The sequence below is a fragment of the Thunnus thynnus genome, chromosome 9, assembly GCF_963924715.1.
Source record: "Thunnus thynnus chromosome 9, fThuThy2.1, whole genome shotgun sequence".
Taxonomy (NCBI): Eukaryota; Metazoa; Chordata; class Actinopteri; order Scombriformes; family Scombridae; genus Thunnus; species Thunnus thynnus.
The window spans coordinates 13,893,188-13,908,768 of record NC_089525.1 but is presented as its reverse complement, the minus strand read 5'-3'; the positions used below and the strand labels follow the sequence as shown (position 1 = coordinate 13,908,768).

The following is a 15,581-nucleotide window of genomic DNA, read 5'->3' as shown; positions in this document are numbered from 1 at the left end:
AATAAGCAACAGAAAGCAGACAAATATGTATAAGTATCACAATATGAAATTAGGCCTTATCTTTCTTCTAAAAAGTTAACACTCATGCAACAACTATTTTAATGTTGCAGCTGAGCTAACTATTCTATATAATGTTTTGGAGTTACTAAATGTTCTGCATGTCCTTATTCTGCAACCTGTAGCTGCAGCAGTCAGCAAGGCTGGAGTACCTATAACCCCTAGGGGCTCCCACAAGTCCACTGTGTGCAAATTTAATTAATTTACATTTTTAATCAGGGATACACACCACGCTTAAGGTATGTCTTACTTGATTTTCTAACCTTGAGGCCCTTTTAGATGAGGTCAAAGTTAGAGCATGACAGATACTCTATCTTTTTAGGCTGATGCAGATATGAATATCTGAAAATCTGACAACAATGTTTGTGAGAAGGATCTCTTAAATTTGGTTATTTAAAAATAAATGCCCACAGAAGGGGGGGGGGCTGCGATTGAGACACTGATTCTAAATAATCTCAAACATTTCTTTGGTATTTCTGCACAATACTAATATCTGCAATGATAAGCCCATATACGTATTGATTACATCTGCGTTGCTGCAGTTACAGTAACCAATCTGTAGCGCATGCGCACACCGACTCAGAGCAGACCTGACAACAAGCTATCGGATGTGAGCCTTTTGATGATATGGGCGCTGCGCTGGCATATAAATTCCTCGGATAAGCTAGAGTCAAAGCCTTACAAATATCTCATTGTCACTAAAATTCTACTCTAATCGGTTTCTGCAATCTTGCTATGCCGGTAAGTCGCCACGCCTGTTTGCATTTTTTTTTGTTTTGTTGGTGAAGGGGTTCCTCCCTTCCTCCGACCGCACTGATGTGATGCTAACCGGTTAGCATGTCGTTTATCTGATATACTAGGAAATAGCGCACTATTCTCAGCATTACATTTTATCAGTCACCACACCTCACTGATCATTAAGTGTTATAAACATTGAGCTCAACAAGTATTTAATCAAATCTTCTGTGGTCCGTCTGTCAACGTTTTTACCTGCCCGAGTTAGCAACCCAGCAAGCGGCCAAGGCTAATCAGATGACGTTAGTTAACCTTTGCATACTGCTCTTATTCTCACCCAGCTTAAGTATCCCTTCATTTTAGTCCCTATACCAGGTTTTGAACCACATATGCAGTTTTCATCCATAGATATCTTATCAGTCATCAATAAATGGGGTGATCGATCCTTCATGTATGATTCAGAGAGCAGAGGCAGTGTTTTCTTTTAGGTTTGCCACTATAGAGAAAATACATTCACAGTCACACTATATCATGATCTCATGTTATCTAAAGCAAGAGAACATAACAGCCATGATTATTTCTATTAATTTGTTGAAAGTGAAGAATGCAACAACATTTGAATGGTAGGTTTCATTATATTCATTAAAACCTGCCAGTCAGTCAGCACTGACCCAGAGCTCCCTCTATGTGCAAAAATGTATACCAGCTGCACACGAATACATCATTTTCAAATATTTCCATTTCTGTATATTCTTGGCCACTTTAGGAAAAGTCAAAATGTCAGGTTTAAAGAATGTAATTTATGGTGTTTTTTTTTTTATTGCTTTCAAATGTCAAAATGGGTCAAATTGCCACTGTATGTATAGGTCAACCAGCTAACTAACGTTTTGACCAAATTACTTAATGCTATCTGCACATAAACTGCTTGGTGTTATTTACTTACTACAAACAGATTGACAGCAGTATCCTTATGTCCATGTTGAAAAATGTTGGTTTGTAATTAATCAACTAACTAGTTAATGTTACCTAGGTTACATTCAGTTCAAGTTTTATATGTATAGCACCATCTTATACAAAAGCAGTTCAAAGTGCTTTATATAAAAACAAAATAAAACAGCAAAAATGGACTTATAAACAAAAACATCCATGCATACATACACACACACACACACACACACCACACACACACACACATACATATATATATATGTACATGTGTGTGTGTGTGTGTGTGTATATGTGTGTGTGTGTGTGTATATATGTATATATACACACACATAGAAACATACTGTACAAATTAGGTGTGTTCATTCAAGAAAATGCTCCACTGCTTTTAAGAGAGCACAGTTTTGGAGCACGTTTAAGATCAGCAGGCTAACTGTTCATTCTTTAGGTGCATAAACGCTGAATGCCGTCTCAGCAGACTTTGAAAATGATTCAGGCACATGGAGGAGATTTCCACCTCGTGACCTGAGAGATCTGCCGGGATTGTAAACTGACACAGCATGTTTGATATGTACTGTGGAGCCAGACTAATAAGTGCTTTCACTATGTCTTCTCGTTTGTGTGTGTTTTTGGGGTGTTTTTTTTTTCAGAGCAATAAGCTTGAGAAACATGACAAGCCGGAGGTCAGTGATAATGTTAAGGTGGTGGTCAGATGTCGGCCCCTTAACCAGAAAGAGAAGGTGATGGGCCACAAACAGGCCGTCATGGTGGACGAGATCCGTGGGACCATAACGGTCAACAAACTGGAGACTCTCCATGAGCCTCCCAAGACCTTCACCTTTGACACCGTGTTTGGACCGGACAGCAAACAGCTTGATGTCTACAATCTAACAGCCCGCCCCATCATTGATTCAGTGTTAGAAGGATACAATGGTAAAAACTCTTATAAATCTAGCGTTAATCCTCATTTGATCATAGTCATACTAGAATTGTTGTTTTCATTATTAATCATAATATAATAATGATAATGATAGTAATTATTGTGTGTTTTATATCTATAATTGTTATAATCTATACTGACACTGATGGTGTGATACGTCCATTTCAGGCACCATTTTTGCATATGGGCAAACTGGCACAGGGAAAACATTCACCATGGAGGGTGTGAGAGCAGTCCCAGAGCTCAGAGGGATAATCCCAAACTCCTTTGCTCATATTTTTGGTCACATTGCCAAGGCAGAGGGTGACACAAGGTAAGAGAGCAATCACTTTGTAAATATTAAAAACAATTTTGTCTACAAATAAATGAGCCCCACCCTCCCCCAAGGACCAACGTAACTTAACCTTACATGGTTTCCTTGAAAGCTACACCACCCAGGTAGTGCTTGTAAAGAAAAAGCAAAGGTAGACATCGTTGTGCACCTCTGATTTTACCTTAATGAGGGAGCTTGTAGGTTTTCTGATAATACAAAGTATGTGGGGGGGGGAAAAAATCTGTTAAACTGAGCATGAAAGTTTTGCCCACTGCCTTGAAGAGGAATAGGATTTGATAATGTTAGTTTATTGTTCTGGTTGGTTGCTTATGTGTGGAATCTGACTGTATATACACATATTAAACTGCCACAGGTTTTTGGTCCGCGTTTCGTACCTGGAGATTTACAATGAGGAAGTGCGAGACTTGTTGGGCAAGGACCAGATGCAGAGGCTAGAGGTAAAAAAAAAAATTAAATTTTTTTTAATTTACTCTAAATCATGGAATCCAGTGATTAAAAACAAAACAGTCTTGGAAGATTTGTCATAAATGGCATTACAGTCATTTTTCCAAGCATGGAAACTTGCAAAACGTCACTGAGCAGATTTGCACATATCAAATGGTTATGTCTCACTGCGGTTTTCCATGGTAAAGGTCTGTTTTATCGTCACAGGTCAAAGAAAGACCAGATGTTGGTGTGTACATCAAAGACCTCTCTGGCTACGTCGTCAACAATGCTGATGACATGGACCGCATTATGACACTGGGCCACAAAAACCGTAAGCAGACTAACTGATAGCAAGGAAATAGATGCCCACAACATCAAATGTTGATCTACATTTTTCAGAGATATTTAGCTGTGCTACGTGTTCAAACCGCATCACTGACTGTGAGAAACACAAATGAACATTCGAAGAGGCTTTAGCAGTCTTGATTGCATACAAGGTTGTGTTGATTTGACTAATTGATTTACATAAAACAAAATCTGTAATTGTTTCTTATTGTAAATCTAGGGCATGCCTGAAATAAACAGAAAATGTTTATAAGTGTGTTGTCATAATAACTTGTATGAGTCATTTGTGTCAAATGTTATTTCCTTGTATCCAGGGTCTGTTGGTGCCACCAACATGAATGAACACAGCTCCCGTTCTCACGCCATCTTCACCATCACCATCGAGTGCAGTGAGAAGGGTGTTGATGGAAACCAACATGTCCGCATGGGAAAACTCCACCTGGTTGATCTTGCAGTATGTATCTGCGGCCAGAAAGTTCTGAGTCAAAATAGAAAGATCATACAGGTGTAAGGTGAATATATGCTTTTTAACTCTGGGTCCATCTGACCCCCACCAATTTGTCTGCCACACTTCCTTCCTGCAGGGCTCAGAGAGACAAGGCAAGACTGGGGCCACAGGTCAGCGCTTAAAGGAAGCCACAAAGATCAATCTCTCTCTCTCCACACTGGGTAATGTCATTTCCGCCTTGGTGGATGGCAAGAGCACACACGTGCCCTACAGGAACTCCAAACTAACCCGTCTGCTGCAGGATTCACTCGGAGGAAACTCCAAGACCATGATGGTACAATGAATGTTTGAAACAGTAGAAGCATGCATGCTAGAGTTGCAAAAAAAAAAAAAGTTTAAATTGACGTCTTTTAGCAACAAAAGTTCCATTTCAAAGAGCAATTAATGCACATTGACTGTTTCCAAGCACAAAATCTTAGCGTACTAGACCATGACATTGCAGTTTTTGCCTCACATTTTAAATGACATATTTCTCCTCACCAGTGTGCAAATATAGGCCCTGCAGACTATAACTACGATGAGACCATCAGTACCCTGCGCTATGCTAACAGGGCTAAAAACATCAAGAACAAAGCCAGAATCAATGAGGACCCCAAGGACGCCTTACTGCGCCAGTTTCAGAAAGAGATCGAAGAGCTGAAGAAGAAACTGGAGGAAGGTAATGAGTCATTTCTAGTTCAGCTGTAAAGACAGTAGAAAGTAATCATGCCGTTTGAATTACAATGTTTTTTGGGGTTTTTTTGCTGCACATTTCTTTATAATGTGCCATTCTAGGCGAGGAGATCTCTGGCTCAGAGGGCAGCGGATCAGAAGAGATGGATGAAGGTGATGATGAAGCAGTTGAGGCAGGAGATGGCCATAGGAGAAGAAGAGGTGAGAATTTGCAATTAATGCATACACATTAAGCATGCATCAGCAAAATAAAAAAAATCTTTTGATGTGATCTTCACAAGTCTGTGAAGGGTGTTATGTTGTGGTTTAATTTGCAATTTTGGTAAATGGTTTGATAAAAATCTGGATATTTGCTGTATATCTAGTTTCACCTCCTATCAGTATGTTAAATTGTCATGAGTCAGCATCCAGTAGCTCGGATAATTATCTAGCTGAAGTTGCTCCACTCTTTTTGATCGGGCTTGCTTTAGACATAACACTGTTCTCATTTAGGAGTTCCCCTGGTATTCTCACCTTCTCCTCTGCTCTGCTTTTAAGTGGAATTTGTTAGTTACAGATGAATAAGCATAAGTTAAGCAATCAAATTATGACGCAATGCTGTGAAACTGTTGTTGTTCCTGTGAGATCTTGTTCCCAGGTGTTTTTATATTAGTATCTTTTTTTATAAATTCCAGTTTTCATTATCCTTCTTTTAATGTTATAGTATTTGATTAGTCTGAATTAATAACAAGCAAACCATCCAACTTCTGTGAGTATATTGCATGTGTGCACCCACAGCTGCCTGATTTGTAGGACCTGTACCATATGTAGAGCACTTATATTTTGCTTTAAGCTCTGCTAACCAATGTTTCCTAGATCTCCTCTACCTGTTTCTCACATAATAATTTCAAAGGGTATGGTACTTTCGCTGCTTCCCTTGCAGACAGTAGCAACAGTAGCAATAGCTCAGAACTTGCCTGCTCTTCCTCAGTACCACCACCCACTGAGGACAATTCTCAGACTAGTGAGTTAGAGCAGCCCCTGCTCTACCAGCCCACATGCTCATTAATTTAAGCCCTTTTCACACATGGAAACCGTAAATTTTCTGGTTTTAATATTGATGTAAGGCAGTCACCATGGTGGAAACACTGCTGCGAAATATCAAGTTGCAGAAAATTAGCGTTGTCACTTCCCACGCTGTGCAGGCTACCGGAATAATTATAAAGTATATTTTGTCGTTGAATGCTTTTTTTTATCTCCACGGCTTGATTGCTGACCATAGACGTCGCTTGTGGAGGGTTGCCTCCACTTATGCATCCTGAAAAGTTGTCACAGCATCCTGTAGCTGTTCTTTATTAATTTTATCCAAAATAAATAAGACAGATAATTCCGCTGACTGTGATGCACAGTCTAGCAGCACCTGGACTGCTTTTAAAGTTTCTCTTTAAAATTAGAAAAGTAGGGCATCCTGGGGGTTGTAAAGTTGTCTCTCCTTTCAGTTCCTGCTTAGCCGGTATGTCGTTTGTTTGTGGCTTAAAAAGTTTTTTTTTTTTTTTAGTTTAGTTGGAATTAATTAAGTGTTACGCGACTTGGCCAATGTGTTTATGTGTGATATTTTTTGCAGTGTGTGTGTGTAGGTAGTTTTCTGAGGGGAATTTCCTGATGCCTTTATGTCTCCTCGACAACTTGAGTCATTCGTAGTATTTCCTTTCTAAAGTTCTTAACCTCTGTGCTCATTAAGTAGCATGTAAAAGAGTGAAATTGCACAGTTGTCTGAAGAAGGGGTCATGATATGATGTGCATTATAATACGGCAGGCCTGCATGAAAAATAAGATTTTACTTAACATCAGAAAGACATGTTTTTAAATTTTGTTGAGCGTATCTATTGATTCTTGTTTGTTAGCAGAACTTGACAAAAACTTCCAAAAATGATTTTGATGTATTTGGTAAAAAAGTTATTTTGGACATATTGGGAAGAAATGATCAGGTTTTGGTGTTGACTCAGATCAGGGATTTTTTTTTTTAAGGATTTCTTCATCTTTTGTATTATTTTCGGGGGGATTTTATATATTTGTTAGACAGACGACAGTCAGGACGTGACAGGAAATTGAGGTAAGAGAGAGATGGGGAATAAGTGGGGGCATTGTGTGTCATGATCAACACTTTAACAACTAGGTCACCAGAGTATTATAATACAGATCCAAATGCAGATGAAATATGACTGTATATTATATATATATATATATACTATATATTTTCCATTATTGAAATAAAATATTTTTTTAAATTTACAACCTTAGATGACTGTGCAGCCTCGATAGAGGGAGGCATGTGATTTCTTTCCAGTGTGGCTTCTAACTTCATTGTAACCTTCTCTTGTCTCGTTTTTCATTTAATTGACACTTTAGCTTTCTTATGTCCTGAGTAGTCAAATTACCAGAGTGAATTTTGTGCATTTATGGATTACAGTGCATGTGTGAAAGGGGCCTTTTTACTTCCCCCATGTCAGATGTAACTCTCTGCCACTCTTGTAGACACACAACCCAAATCCCCCCACCGCTACAGACCACACTACTGTACTTTCATGTACCAAATATTATTTGGATTTACATGAAAATGATTACAGAGTTTCCTGGTGTGGCTGTTTTGACAACGATGTCTCAGGACAGATCCCTGTATTACTGTGTGTTGACGTTTTTTGTGCACAGAATTCAAATTGTTGCACTGTGTTGCTTCGATTGTTTCAAAAGGATTGACACCCTCTGAAGAAGTACATTTTTCTCCTACTCTTTTCATGCATGACCTAAATGACCACAATGTGTCCACATCATAGACAGTTTCTGTATGACAGAATATTCTCAGTTCCAGTTTACACCTCTGCCAGACTTTGTCAGACCCTTATCATCAAAAGACACTAAACAGGCCTTCACCTACATCATGTTTCATTATGTGAAAGTTTTATTTTTATTTGTTTTCTACGTCATATCTTCTCACCTCTCTGTTATTCTTATTACAGAAGCTCTCTGTCTTTGATGTTCGGTCTTTCTCCCACTCCTTGTCCTTCCCTCATGTGGCGTTCCACTCCATAGAGTCATAAGACTTTCCAGATCACTCTGTAATGTGTTGCTCTTTGTCTCTCTTTCCTCCTCCTGGTGCAAATGCCGCCTGTCTGACTTGCTTTACACCTCTTAATTCAAGAAGAAAGAGGTTGGTGTGAGAATCTACATGGTCCTACTGTCCTGTAGCTATGGTGTCTCTATTTACGTAAATTATCCATATGAAAGTCGTGTAGTCATTTCGGTAGTTATTTCACTAAATCTTACTAATAGATAATAGGTTTATCGTATAATCGCCACTAACATTTTTCTGTCTGTCTTTATATGGATGCCATCTGTGAGTGTCATGTTCACCATCTACATAACCACTGTGTCATTTAGAGAATCTCACACTGGATATAGTTTCCTTTCAAATTTTGCTTACACTAACAATAATTATTTAATACTGTGCATTAGTGAATAAAAACTTTGTGCAGCTGGATCTCGCTGTTAGGATTAAGGTCCTTAAAATAAACTAGACTAATGTTTTTGTAAAAAAAAAAAAAAAAAAAAGCAGATACATATTTATAAACTAAAACTGCACAGGTTAAATAATACTGATGCTGATTATCAGATGTATTAATCTGCTTTGTGATCACTCTAACATACACAAGTAGTTAGAAGAGAAGCTACATTTAAATTAAATTTTCAATTAAAAGTATTGTATGCTACCCTGTGTGTCTCTCTACAGGGAGAAAGAAGGTTTCCCCGGACAAGATGGTGGAGATGCAGGCAAAGATTGAAGAGGAAAGAAAGGCCCTGGAGGCAAAGCTGGACATGGAGGAGGAGGAGAGGAACAAGGCAAGAGCAGAGCTGGAGAAGAGGGAGAAGGACCTGCTCAAAGCTCAGTGAGTCCACGGAAAGAATTTATATTTCGGTCATCCGAGAACTCGTCATCACCCATTAACCCCCTTGTCTGATACCCTCATCTACCTTTAACTCTCATAGGCAGGAGCATCACCTTTTGCTAGAGAAGTTGTCCGCCTTAGAGAAGAAGGTGATCGTAGGTGGCGTGGACCTCTTGGCCAAGGCTGAGGAGCAGGAGAAGCTCTTGCAGGAGTCCAACAATGAACTGGAAGAACGCCGCAGGAGGGCAGAGCGACTGCGGAGAGAGCTGGAGGAGAAAGAGGTAAGGACACATGGCAGTTACCTCAGCTCGATCTGCAGAACTGATCCGACTACAGAGTACTTCATTAAGTGGATCAGCTGATGACGAGTGCAGTCATGCTTGTAGTCAGTATGAAATGATTACATGAATGTATGTATTGATTACATCACATTTAAAACTATACAACCACTATCATGCTGTAACTAAAGTAAGGTTTAAGTTGCACTCAAATAATATGTCTACTGATCATCCTGGAGTTAAATGCTTAATGCTGTGTTTGTTTGCAAAGATGTTTGTATGTCTGAATTAACAGTTGATCAAAATAAATCAATAAGATGTGTTTGAATAAGAACAATGTCACTTCCTAAATTAAAAGGATGTGATATCAGATAGTTCACACGAGATGCTGATCTCAATATATATACACTGAAATTACTTCATCACTGTGGTTGGAAAATAGGGTTAACATAGTCGCTCTCTCACTTTCTTTGTATAAATGTAAATGCACACTGGTGTGCCTTTTGATATAATACAAAGGTCAGGGTTCGAAAACTGTCCTAGATGCACAAAATCAGGTCCTTTACATGACCACAGTTTCCTTTGATATAATCACTATAATTGGATACCGCAGGTCCTTCCTTCCTGCTGCTGTCAGAATTTACGATCAACACAACTCCCCATAGACCACACACACACACACAAACTAACAACCCACACATGTGCATTATCAATGTATACTCAACTGCAATATCATTATTTCCTATATTGTGCAATAATGTGAAGTCAACCGTCGAATCAGTTTACTTATCTTGTTATATGTTGCTTTATTACTGATGCTTCTTGCTATTACGCTATCCCCTTTGCTCCTATAACACTGCAAATTTCCCTGCTGTGGGATTAATAAAGGATTATTTTATTTTGCTGATCCCTCTCCCCTCTCTCAACAGCAAGAACGTCTGGACATTGAAGAGAAGTACACTAGCCTTCAGGAGGAGGCTCAAGGAAAGACTAAGAAGCTGAAGAAAGTATGGACCATGCTGATGGCTGCCAAATCAGAAGTAAGCATAGCATGGTGTAATGTGTGGGGACAATCATACAGGCTACTATTTTGTTTTTCATATTTAACTCTCTCCATGGCTGTAGTTAGTTTTGATTAATCGGTGGAAGAAAGGAAATTGATCGACTGTGGTTGTTATGTTTTAGATGGCAGATCTGCAGCAAGAGCATCACAGAGAGATCGAGGGCCTCCTGGAGAACATCCGTCAGCTGAGCCGCGAACTCCGGCTCCAGATGCTCATCATAGACAACTTTATTCCACAGGAATACCAGGTCTGTGTGTGTGTGTGTGTGTGTGTGTGTGTGTGTGTTGACTTAACTTTAGTAGCACTATGGTTCTGTCATATTTTTTTCATATTGCACCAAATACCCATAACTTTATCTGCTCTGTCCAATCTGTGCACACAAAGAAAAGGCATAAAATAAAAAATAAAAAAAAATCTCCCTTTGTTACTGACTCACCACATAACTTCATTTACACAACTTTGTTTTTTTTAAACTATTCTGTGTATAATAATCTGACACAAGCTCCTGGCAGACAAACAGCTAATACAGTTGATCCATGGACAGTCACTTTAAATGAACTGAAGCATTATAATGTTTCTGTTGGAACATATGTTTAGTTCAATGCAAAGAACCTCATGAAACATTGCTCACAACCTCACATACCTATCATTGAGCTAAACCCTAATACTGATCTTAGCTTAGGGCATTAGCAAGCATTTGCTAACTATCACTAAACACGAACTACAGTTGTGGCTGAAAGGGATGAACAAATTCATTCATAGAGCTAGCATGGCTAAAAGGCTGCATTGGTAACGTTCATTGCTTACGGGTGGCACAGATGTCTGAGGGGGGCGGCTTTGCATCAATGACAATGTCTTTCCTTTTATATTTGCTCATGTTTTCCTGTGCAGGAGATGATAGAGAATTACGTGCACTGGAATGAAGACATTGGAGAATGGCAGCTGGTGAGCTGACTTTGCATGACTCACACATTCACACATTGGTTTGTGGTTTAAACTTAGACTTCTCTATAATTTCTGTATTTTTATTTTATCTTGTGTTTTTCAGAAATGCGTGGCATACACTGGCAACAATATGAGAAAACAGACCCCCGCCCCAGACAAAAAAGAAAAGGATGTGAGTTCTTTCTATGTTTTTTGTTTTTATTGTCCCTGTTTTTGTGTAATGACTGATGTTCCTGATTTTTTACCTCACAATGCCATATTTTGCCGTCTCTCCGCTTCTGTCCCTGCCTCCTGTAGCCATTTGAGGTGGACCTGTCCCATGTGTATCTGGCCTACACAGAGGAGAGCATGCGGCAGTCATTGATGAAACTAGAAAGGCCCAAGACTTCTAAAAGTAGCAAGAGTGGCCGACCCAAGACTGGGCGAAGGTAATCTCCACAGACACCACAGACACGGTTTGTCTCGGTTTTTTCTGGGTGAGGTCTACTCCAGTCCAGAGGGTGGTGGTAACGCTCCCGGTAACTGCCAAAAATGCAAGATGAAGAATAACCTGCACGATTTAGCAGTTTAGTTGCTACAGTAATAATTGAGCAGACTAGAACAACTATCCATCAGCTCACATGGATGACTCGCATGTATGGACTATAATATCTTCACGACGCTCCCTCACCCATACAGTTAATTCAGTGGTTGCACTGATCAGGGATCAGAAAAATTCTACAACAGCACATTGGCACCTTCTGTATGACCTTACATGTTGAAATCGCAAATCCTGTTCTTGCTGTTGCTTATCAAATTACAGGGTGAGAGATAGTTGATTTCAGTGCAATTTCAGAGACACTTAAGCTGCCATTATCACAGGGGAAGATCTTGTTAATGTCGTCTTACACAGACTGTTCACAGGTGTAGTAATAGTAAAAATGTCTATGTATCTTGGAATGACATATGTATTTGCAGAATCAGGCTAGAATATATCTCCAACCGCTCCTGAGGTTGTTTTAATAATGATAATAATAATAATTAATAATAATAACTTTATTTGTATAGCACCTTTCACACCAAAAAGAAATGCAGCTCAAAGTGCTTTACAGCAAAAGAAATGACATGCACCAAATGCGTCACATCAAGACAGACATTAACGGCATAAAATGGACATAAAAACATGTAAAAATCAGACTTGAATGCCTCTTGGCCACGTTTACATTTAGCTTTTTTAATATCAGATAATTATCTCATTTGCTGAAGAGGCTTGAAGTTCTGAAAAGCAGAAACCTGATTTTGAGTGACTACTTGATAGTACATTTTTGGCCTCAAGCCCATCTCAACTCACAGCCAAACACACTACATCAGATACTATGGTTAAATACTGTGAATATGATCAAACAGATGTTATTGGTTGTGGACTCAAATGGTAATAATTTGTCTATTTCTAGCATGTTGATATGAAGCGTTTGCAAGATGGTATTTGCCGTATATCATGATATACTGTTATTCTGAGAATTGAGAAGGCTGAAAGCTTCCTGAAGCCGTTGATAACCCTTATCACGTACCCATCTTTACACAGGAAAAGAACTGCAAAGCCAGAAGCTGTGATCGAATCCCTTCTGCAGTGAAGACACCGTAGAGGAGAGCTTCATTTCACTACAACTTTGACATAACCTTAGGAAAAAGAAGTCAGTAGTTGAGTCTGAAGAATTTATTGTTGAACATTATTTAAAAGATTATCTGAATACACTGTATAGCTGACAAGGTTTTAAATGTGAAGGAGCAGTTGTTCAGGGAGGATTAAGACCTCTTGGCCAAGAGGACGAGTTATTTGTATTATAGCTTAAGACTTCTTTGAGGATCTCCAACATTTTAATGTTGCTTTAGAACACATTTCAGCAGCAGCAGCCTGTTTAAATTAAGCACCATTAGCATTAAGGGGAAATCTACCATAAGCATATTTCACTTGCAGCACCAGTAGTTTTGAAAATGATCAATGCTCTGAAAGAAGCTACAGATGGTTGAAAATAGAATTGTCAACATGACCTAAAAACTGGATCTTCTTCTGAAAGTTGTGCGGTTTTACATGCTACATGATTCGTGATGAACACACACAGGTCAAGTCTCCAATGTTGCACTAATTTCATGCTTTCTGAGAAACTGGTCACAGTCCAAGTTGTAACGAAAACATTATAAGTGAATTCTAATGAAGGGTGCACTTTAAATTAAATTATTCTACTCTGAGCGAACGCCGTAGCCTCAGTCTCTTCCCTATAGAAGACAAGAAATAATGGGGGCGGGGGGGCAATCAGAGGAGAGTTTGTAGTATCAAGTATGTAACTGAAAAGTGCGCTTTATACTTTTTCCTGTAGGTCAGAAGCATAGGGGGTATGCATGCCAGTATGTTAGTGCCATTTGCTAATCTAAGCAAGTCATCTTTTATTTTTAAATGTCAGAACACTTTGCTTTATATTGAGATACATACTGTTTGCCTCAGTATAATGCACTAGTATGAGGTTTTTGTGAGCTAATTTAATCTTACAATGTTCTGTAGTGGAGGCAAACTGACTTTTTTTGTATCATAATGTATGTCAAATGTTTACACCCACCAAACCCCTGGATATTTTATTTATTAAATTATTTGACATGTTTTATCTCACATTCCTGTTGCTCTTTCTTTCTGCGTTTCAGTGTTAAATTGTGATATTCCTAAATTGTTTACTGGTGATTTGAAAAGTTCACTTGAGGACAAATCCCACAGCTGGATCATCTGTAACCTCAGTAAGCAAGTGGTGTCTAAAAAAAGTTGCCTCATGTTTCACTTGAATGATGAGGATGGATTACTAAATATTATATACAGTATATATTGATAAATAGTACATTATATGCCAGAAGAAAATAAGACTTTCACAACAAACTACTGTCACATTATAATTTATTGATGTATAAATAGAAATATTACAAAAATAGGATATGTAAGAAAATAAACATTACATTTTAGAATAAATAAATATAACTTATGTATGTTACATGTGTTACTTAAATAATACAATCACTCCTGATAATTCCTGTGATCATTTCATTTTCCTCTTCTTTGCACAATACTCGATGTCTTCCAGCACTTTGTGTAGACGAACACTATCATCCGTCAAGGAACAGTTGGTATTCCCTTCCTGAAACAAAATCATTTCAACAATTTTAATTCTAAGCACACAAAGATTTAGCTAAACACAGAACTGAAATGGTACAGAAAATGATGAACATTAAAGGACATTTTTATTGTTACAACAAATGCCTTTAGAGTCACAGCAACATGTTTGATTTGTTTTTAAATTTTGGTTTCAGAAGGGACTAAAAAGCATGTTCAATAACAATTAATTCATCTTTACCTCGTTAGTTATGTTGTTGTACTGATGCAAAAGACGGGTGAGTTTCTCTAAATTAGTGCCATTCACAATCATCTCTGCACAACAGAAGAAATGTTTCTGTGAAGAGGAAGTCACAATTAGCAATGGCAACCAAATCATTATCTTCACACGTTCCATGCAAAGTGTGTAAATTACTTTTGCAATGTCTGTTAGACATCAAAGACCACTGTGTACAATAATCAAAATAATTGTAAAATGTTTCCAACGTACCACACATCTTTTATGATCTTTTCGTGATATCTCTGGCACGTATATATCCTTCCACATCTATGACAAGATAAGAATGTCAGTATATTATAAAACAAACAAACAAGAAATCAAACAAACAACATGTAGTTTTATAGTTTTCTTACCGTTTTATTGAGAATAATTTTTTCCACCTCCTGTTTAATGTCTTGCAGCAGAATTTTTGGGTCTGTCTGTTCATCTGTCTGTCTGAGTGATGCTGCATAGATCATTGCAATCAGCATCATCAGTGAGAGACTCTGAATATTAACCTTCTTCATGTCTTTGGAAGAGACCGTGAGCCAGCACTGTCAGGTTGAGAAGAAAAGTCAAATACTCTCCACCGAAGTGTTGCTGCTTATATTGACAAGAAATGCTGACACTCAGAGACCACAACCTGCAGACACGTCAGAGGAGGAAGACACCAAATAAGGACTAGAGTGATGTGAATGACGTGTAGATTATCTGTTTTACTATCAAATGTTCCACTAGGTGCATCTGTTACTAAGAAGTTACCCATTGATCCCTCACCAGCAAAGCTCCCATCAATAATTGCAGTAACAAATGTATGTCCTTACACACAACAGAAGTATATTTTTATGGTGGCTTGGCCCTCACATTGGGTTTAGCAGCCTGCTTTGAATCTGACATGCCTACAGACCCTTTTCACACCTGACAATTTGACTTGGATTGCTAAATATTGTATACATCATATATTGATAAATAGTACATTATATGCCAGAGGAAAGTAAGACTCTCACAACAAACTAC

The 15,581-nt window shown here is 38.4% G+C and overlaps 1 protein-coding gene across 2 annotated transcripts; it reads left to right on the top strand.

Annotated features, from left to right (window-relative positions):
* Positions 1 to 628: 628 nt before the first annotated feature.
* On the top strand, positions 629 to 13,816 carry kif3a (kinesin family member 3A). Of its 2 annotated transcripts, XM_067599000.1 has the most exons (18): positions 629 to 798; positions 2,388 to 2,670; positions 2,846 to 2,990; positions 3,364 to 3,448; positions 3,663 to 3,768; positions 4,097 to 4,236; positions 4,367 to 4,564; positions 4,774 to 4,948; positions 5,065 to 5,163; positions 5,885 to 5,965; positions 8,729 to 8,885; positions 8,986 to 9,166; positions 10,093 to 10,203; positions 10,349 to 10,474; positions 11,119 to 11,172; positions 11,276 to 11,344; positions 11,470 to 11,600; positions 12,737 to 13,816. In XM_067599000.1, exons 1-18 carry the CDS (start codon positions 793 to 795, stop codon positions 12,783 to 12,785), a joined length of 2,196 nt encoding a protein of 731 aa, XP_067455101.1. In that variant the 5' UTR covers positions 629 to 792; the 3' UTR covers positions 12,786 to 13,816. The 2 variants fall into 2 exon arrangements, with proteins under 2 accessions (XP_067455101.1, XP_067455100.1); XM_067598999.1 differs by lacking the exon at positions 5,885 to 5,965 and having other exon boundaries at positions 630 to 798.
* Positions 13,817 to 15,581: the final 1,765 nt, after the last annotated feature.